The following is a 7188-nucleotide window of genomic DNA, read 5'->3' as shown; positions in this document are numbered from 1 at the left end:
CCTGCCACCTGGACCTCTCTGCGCAGAGGGGCGCGCTCATTTTCACTTACTGTTTCTTCTACTTAGAACACTTCCCCCAGATATCTCTCACTTCCTTCAGGTCTTTGCTGAAATGTCACCCTCTCAGTGAGCCTTCCCTGACCACCTGATTAAATACTGTAATTTATCCACCTGCCCTGCCCTTAGAACCTCTCTCACCTGTGCCTGTTTTGCATTTCTTCAGTGCATTTATCTTCATCCGACCTACTGCATGTCGTATATGTCTGTTTATTAGCTAGAATGCATTATCCACTCTCAGAAGCTGCTCAAGCTTCTACCTGGTATCAGGGGATGTAAGGCATTAGTTCTAGAATCTTCTAAGCCACCATCTCTTCAGATCTAGTCCTTCTTCTATCTCTCGATTGGCTTTCTCTGGAACTCTCTTATACAGGCATTTTTATTCCATCCCTCATGTTTTGTTTTGTTTTGTTTTGTTTTAATTTTGATGCTGATTTCCAAGGATTTTCTTCAGATCTATCATCTAGTTCATACTTTTTGTCTTCAACAGTTATTTAATCCTTACACTGAGTTTAATTTAAATCTCTATATTTTTCAATTTAGAAATGAAAATTTTTTTCAAGTTACCTTCCTGTTCTTTTGTCGGAGTGTCTTGCTCTTAACTCCTATTTTCAATTTCTTTTCTTATGTCTTTAATACTTATCTTATAGTTTGGCCCATGGTAGACACCCAAATATGTGTCAAATGAATGAATAAGTTATTAGTTTCTTTCTGACAGTTCTTATATCTGAAGTTCTCGGGAGTCTAAACCTGCTGTTTGTTATGCTTGTTGACTCTCTTTGGCCAGGATACTTTCTTGTGTGTATTTTGCAGTTTCGTACTGTGAGCTCATCTTTCTCAGGGAATTCTCTGCATGCAGCCTAGGTTGAAGGTATAGAACTCTAGAAATACTGTTTTAAAAATTCTAGTTTCCTCTGAAATATCATTGGCCTGAAATTCCTAGTTCTTAGATCACTTGGGTGGCAAGTCTGAGTGAGGTACTGGCCAAAATCACACATGATTGTGGAGGAGACATTTTTCTCTCACCCAGGCTCAGGCCAGGACAGGCAGACTTCTCTGCCATCTTCTTATGCCAGTAGGAAGATATTTTTCTAGCTCACACTTTTCTAAGGGTACAATCCTTTGAGGATCCTGGCTCTACATAAGGGTCTCATTTCCAACTCCCCACCTTCCATAAACAGCAGCCCTCATTTTTGGGGCCTGTGCATGTGTAAAAATCCAGGTCCCTGGTTTTCCGAGGTTGCCACCTCCCACTCCCCATCCAGACCAGCTGCAGAATTAGCTCACATACTTCTGGTTTTCAGTTCCTTTTTTGTTTCTGGCCTCCGGGATTTTCCTTACTATCTTGCATGCCCAACTTTAAAAAAAAAAAATTTTTTTTTTTAATGTTTCTCATCTACTTGTTTTATAGCGAAGGGGTTTGGGTTATTGTAGTTCATCAGATTGTAAGAAACAGAAGTCTTCCTCCTTCGTTTCTTGTCTAACAGAGTGTCCACTTTCTTCTTCAGCTTCATGGAATTCATTTTACGGTGGGAAGTGAGAGGGTTGTGGTAATGGTATTTTGATCCTGCCAAATTGGTCCATTGACTGTTACAAAATGGAGAGCCCTCGACCTAGAAAGACTTCAGATTAATGTGGCCCTTCATGCAGCCAAGCAAACTGTGTATTCTCTGAGGCTGGAAATAACCTATTGAGACAAGATGTTTACTATGATGTGTTAGAAACTTTGAGCAAATGTTTTTCTAAAATAATAATGACAGGGCAAGCAAGGCTGAGAAAACATGAAAGACTTAATTCACACAAAAATATTTGCTCAGTCATGGATTGCATGGGTTCATGAGAGTCAGAATGCCTGGCGTTGTGTCTTCTGCAGACTGTTTCTGGGCTCGGACATTATCACCACTAGCACTCCCACCAAAGAGCAGCCCAAGTCCACTGCCAGTGGGAGCTCTGGCGAAAGCATGGACTCCGTCAGTGTGTCCTCCTGCGAGTCAAACCACTCAGAGGCCGAGGAGGGCTCTATCACTCCCATGGACACACCTGATGAGCCTCAGAAAAAGGTATCGACTTAATCCCTCTCCATAATTCCTAACGCAGCCACACGACACAGTGTTTAGCACATGAGGAATGTCTGTGTTCAAGTTTATCACTCCATAGTATTTTGAAAGTCGTGTTTTTCGGAGACGTCAAAAGCAAAGTTCTACCTGGAGACTCGTTTCTTACTGAAACAGATCCAAAAGCAATGAGCATGTTGGTTTATTCATCTAGCCTTTGAAATATTGTTCATACTCACATCCAAGGGCGACTGAAGGATTATAACCTGTAACATGAGCTATACTTTATTTAGGAAATGTAGGATCTTCTTGGAGCAAAAATTAAGATATGGAGATGTGTATAGCTTCTTGCTGTCTTATCTTGTCCTAGCTAAGCGTTTACCATGATAATGTTATACAGCGAACCACTCCAAAACTCAAACTGAACTGCAGGCTGTTTGATTTGGGTTGGGCTTAGCTCTAGTAATCCTGTAAGCACATATCAAGCCTTCACTAAGGTCATATCTGCCAACATTTTATCGGCCAAAGGAAATCATGTGGGCAAATCGTGCCTAAATAAACGAGGCAGGCAGCTATATTCCACCTCTGGGGGGAGGAACTGTGGAGTCACAGGGCAAAGGGCATGGACGCAGAGGAGGGTAAGGAGTTGGTAACAGCGATACAGCTTACCATGTCCCCCCAAAAAGGGAAAGCGATGCGAGGTGATAAAATAATTCCCATAGAGAGTTTCCATTTTCAATGACTGCATAAATAAATGAAAATAAAACAAACATCCATCTTAAGCTTCTTTATACATCTGCTTCAATCTTTGGCCAAGGAGCTTGGATCAGAGATGTCAACTTTGACGTGACTAGAATTTGTACCATTTTGAGAAGTTTATGGCCAGCCAAACTTGCTGTCTAAGTTTCTGGCCACTTAGCCTAAACTTAGGCCAGTGAGATAGAATGTTTGTATTCCTTCATTTTGTCTGTATCCATTTTGCAAGGGAATCTGTGTGTTGTTTCACATTTGTTACAAGCAATAACAGCAATCTGGGAACCCTCAAGTGACCTTGTCATAAAGTAGCCAGTGCAGGAAGGAAACCATACTCAAGACTGGTCAGATTGAGATGACTCAGGGAACATTCTCCAGACATTAGGGAAAAATCTCTGCAAACCCTTATGGTCATTCTCTCAGGCATTTTTCCTAAACCAGGGGTGTGGTCAATTCTACAGGACCTGACATGCAACACCGAGTTTGTCAAAACCTGGAGTAAAGTCTCCTTATCCACCTTTCGACAGGTTCTCATGCTTTGTGGGGCCCCCTTTTTGATGATGGCCATTGTACAGAAGTGACAACTAAGATATTGCCCACACCTTTATGGGATTTCTTCCTGTCCAGGAAGGAGTTAGAATCACATTCGCACTGTTCAGACTACTCAGAAGCCTAGTGTGTGTCGTTTGTACACTCCTTGCTTCATCCTTTTTGGTCTCCACCCTTATCACACTGGTGCTTTACTTTCTTGCACAAGTCACGGATTTTTATTCTTTGGGTGACCCTTTCTCAGAGTCATGAATTTCTATAGGTTTAAAAATGAGAAATTGAATTGGAGGCGAGTAGTTGCTGGGCTACAAAATCCCTGAATGTTAACTGGCAAGTCCTCAGTTCTCTCGCCCACTGCATAGCTGACCTGGCTGGGCCGCCACAGCCCCTTCCCACCCCGAGGCCCTGCAGCCCTGCAGGCTGCCACCTTGCCTTCCCCACTGGCTACACCGTGAGGTCGCTTGTTTCAGTGACGTGTAACTTCATTCCTTTTCTATCATCCCCCTCGTCGTGATTTCTAAACACTTATTTTCACACTTGCTCCTCATAGTAAATTCTCTCAGGTGGTTGGTTTAGAGCTGCTATAACCCAGGCATCTTTAAGGCCTTATTTATTTATAAATGTCATTAAAATCCTAGAAAATTCAACCAAGGAAAAAGGGATTTATGTGAAGGAAAAGGGAGGTGAAAAATTGAACCAATAAGTGGAAAAGGGACATTCTTGGCGACTGTGTGGTGTACCTTCAAGCAAAGTGAGGCTGTTAAAATGATCAACTATCAGTCAGCCCTCAAATTGAGCCACGAGTTGACTCATTTGGACGCATAAGGAGAAAAATGTAACATAACCATATTACGATAGAGCCACAGTTAGACTCCTGCCTATCAGAGTTGAAACATCAACTTGCTGGCTCTAATGAAACTCAGCATGCAGGAGAATTTAATGTGTAGTTATGCCATAGGAAGAAGTCTATAGGAAATACAGTAGAGTAAACTCCATTTTATTTGGAAGCCAGATAATCAGAAAGGTAGGCAGACTGGTAGGTAGCCACGGACAGGTAGACTGATATAAAAGAAATGAATATTATTTATTTTTTAGATGACTTACAATTATTTTATAAGATTGAGTGGTATAATTGGCTTAACTCAGTCTAAAAAAATTGTAATTTTCTACAATACAAATTGATATTTAAAACTGATTGATTTAATGACTTTTTGGAGCACCACCTAGTGAGTTTTAGACATCTTATTTCTGTCGTAACTGGTATTGCACAATGATAACTGTGTAGTTAAATCAGAAAAGCACACTGACTATCGTGCCTCATTCCTTAGTTATCCTTGATACACAACATGAAAATGTGTACAGTTTGTTGTAGAAGCAAACGTGGGAAGCGGTGGGGCTGCCCGTAGGCTGGGTTCCCTTGGGCAAGTCTGTGCTTCTCTGAATCTTGATTCCTGCATCTTTACAATGCTCTGCATTTTGCTCACAAGATATGTGAAAGCTCATCCCAAACGTCACCGAGGTACTGGAGTACTGTATTCATTCACCACGTTATCGTCACCTGCAGCTGGGCTGTGGCTGCGTCCTTGCTCTGTGCACATGACCCCGGGAGTCAGGAAACTTGGAAGCATGTCCTGGTGTTGCTGTCAACAGTTTTTTCTCTGGCCTCGGAATCCTCAGCGGTAGAAAGGGAATGGCGATCGCAGGGGCCTTGTCAGGACTCATGTTCTGTGCAGAGTTGTGTATTCCGTGGTCCTTATCTCAGAAATTTATAAAAATATTGACATTTCTCTCCCACTATAGAATCTGATTGCAAAGTGGGATCAGGATAGAAATGATCACTGCTGGCATGGCAAGCATCATTCCCGCTCAAGGCACTAGGATGTCAGTCGTTGGCGTAAGGCTTTCCTCCTGCCCTGTAAGCTTCCCATTTCCTTTGGGAGCCCATATTGGCTCTAGTTCCTGGTATCTGCTGCCATCTGCTGGTTCAACTCCTTAAGAGCAGCCGAAAACTAGGGAAATGACAGAACCGCCTTGCCTCACAGGAATGTAGGGTTATTATTAGGTTAAGGACTGAGTCACTGATAGTCACCTGCCTTGGGGGCGCTTATACCAGAGAAAAGATACAAGTGCACTGTGGGCTGCTGTGGAGGGAACAACGGAAGTGTCTTAGTCTCAACAACTGTGCTTTGAAAACCGTGAAGCGCACTGTTCTAATAGCCCCGTGTTCTTCTCGGGTGTGTTTACTCTTCCAGCTCTCTGAGTCATCCTCATCGTGTTCCTCCGTCCATTCCATGGACACAAATTCCTCAGGGATGTCGTCCTTAATGAACCCCCTGTCCTCCCCTCCGTCCTGTAATAACAACCCCAAAGTCCACAAGCGCTCCGTCTCCGTGACATCCATTACCTCGACAGTGCTGCCTCCCATTTACAACCAGCAGAACGAGGACACCTGCATAATCCGCATCAGCAGAGAGGACAACAACGGCAACATGTACAAGAGCATCGTGGTAAGGCGCTCGGACCGACGCCCCAAAAGGCGTATAGCGTTAGCCCACACGTGTGCCTTCACACGAAATGAGGATGTGCCTAGCGAATAAGTACCAGGACCTCCCTCGGTGTAGACCAATAATGTATATAAATATATTCAAAGTTTACATACCAACAACACTTACAGGACATAATTTCTACACTTTAAAATTTGCCAAAACTTATTCGTCCAGGGCAGTGTCACCCTTTTCAAAACTGTCAGCTCGGATGACTATATAATATATTCCAGAGGGGCCACTGCCACGCGCCTGTTGGAAGGCTTCCTGTGGAATCACATGTGGATTTATAACTGAGTCGCCATGTGGCCTTAGCAGTGTCCTCCATGGGGGCAAATCTTTCTTCTAGTCATTTGGAATCAAACTTAGTAAAGTGGATGATCAAGCTGGAAAGAGAGCATGAGTCCACGAGGAACTATGATTATAAATAAATGAGACAGATGTTTTTCAGCTTCTTGTAAAATCTATGTTTTTGAACACGGTCCCCAAAACGTTTTGAATAATGGCAGTCTTTTTGGAATACGGAGCCTCTCCTGGTAATAACCTTGTTGTGAATGGTCTCATGTGTTTATTATGAGAATAAACTCTTTAGTTTATAGGACATATCATATATTGAAAAGCAGATTCTCCTCTGCAGTAAAACCCCACAGCTATTTCTGCATCTCTGCTCATCTTTATCACTTGCACACCGAGTGCTGACAAGATCAGCTCTGAATATGACATAGGAGTTATGGAGGCACTGTATTTTAATGTTCTAGAGAAAAGCTTTGCTAAAGCACTCACTGAATTAACAAAATATTTCTTGAACTTGGTTGTGTATTAGTCATTGGACAAGGCTTTGGAGACAGGGAGACGAATGAGACATTTCTGTGTTTGAGGAACTTATAATCAAAAGGGAGATCATAAAGCATTATCCAAAATGTACTAAATACTCTACTAGAGGTCAGATCAGAATGTAAAGAATCACATGAAGGAGTTTATGTTAGTCCCACAGACAATAGGATCTTATTGATGGTTTTTAAGGAGCAGTTAGATTTGTTCATTAGAAAAGTAACTGGCATCATGGCGACTCGATGCTGGAGTGGCGGTGGGGGGGAGGGCAGGGAGCAAGACTAGAGGTAGGGAAGAGGTTAGGAAGCCGCTGTCATAGTCCATGCAGGAGATGAAATGTGCTTGAATGGTGGTCACGTGGCTGGAGAAAATACAGATTTTTGAAAAAATTTTATAAGGTA

At 42.6% G+C, this 7188-nt stretch overlaps 1 protein-coding gene across 1 annotated transcript in view; it reads left to right on the top strand.

The window, feature by feature from the left end:
* The window catches only part of RGL1 (ral guanine nucleotide dissociation stimulator like 1), a 142151-nt gene that overhangs the window by 126833 nt on the left and 8130 nt on the right, over window positions 1–7188 (top strand). The window contains 2 exon segments of the mRNA XM_025043882.1: window positions 1931–2117; window positions 5666–5920. Coding sequence (XP_024899650.1) covers window positions 1931–2117; window positions 5666–5920 — 442 coding nt within the window.

The sequence above is a fragment of the Pteropus alecto genome, unplaced genomic scaffold, assembly GCF_000325575.1.
Source record: "Pteropus alecto unplaced genomic scaffold, ASM32557v1 scaffold101, whole genome shotgun sequence".
Classification (NCBI taxonomy): Eukaryota; Metazoa; Chordata; class Mammalia; order Chiroptera; family Pteropodidae; genus Pteropus; species Pteropus alecto.
This window is presented reverse-complemented; position numbering and strand designations above follow the sequence as displayed.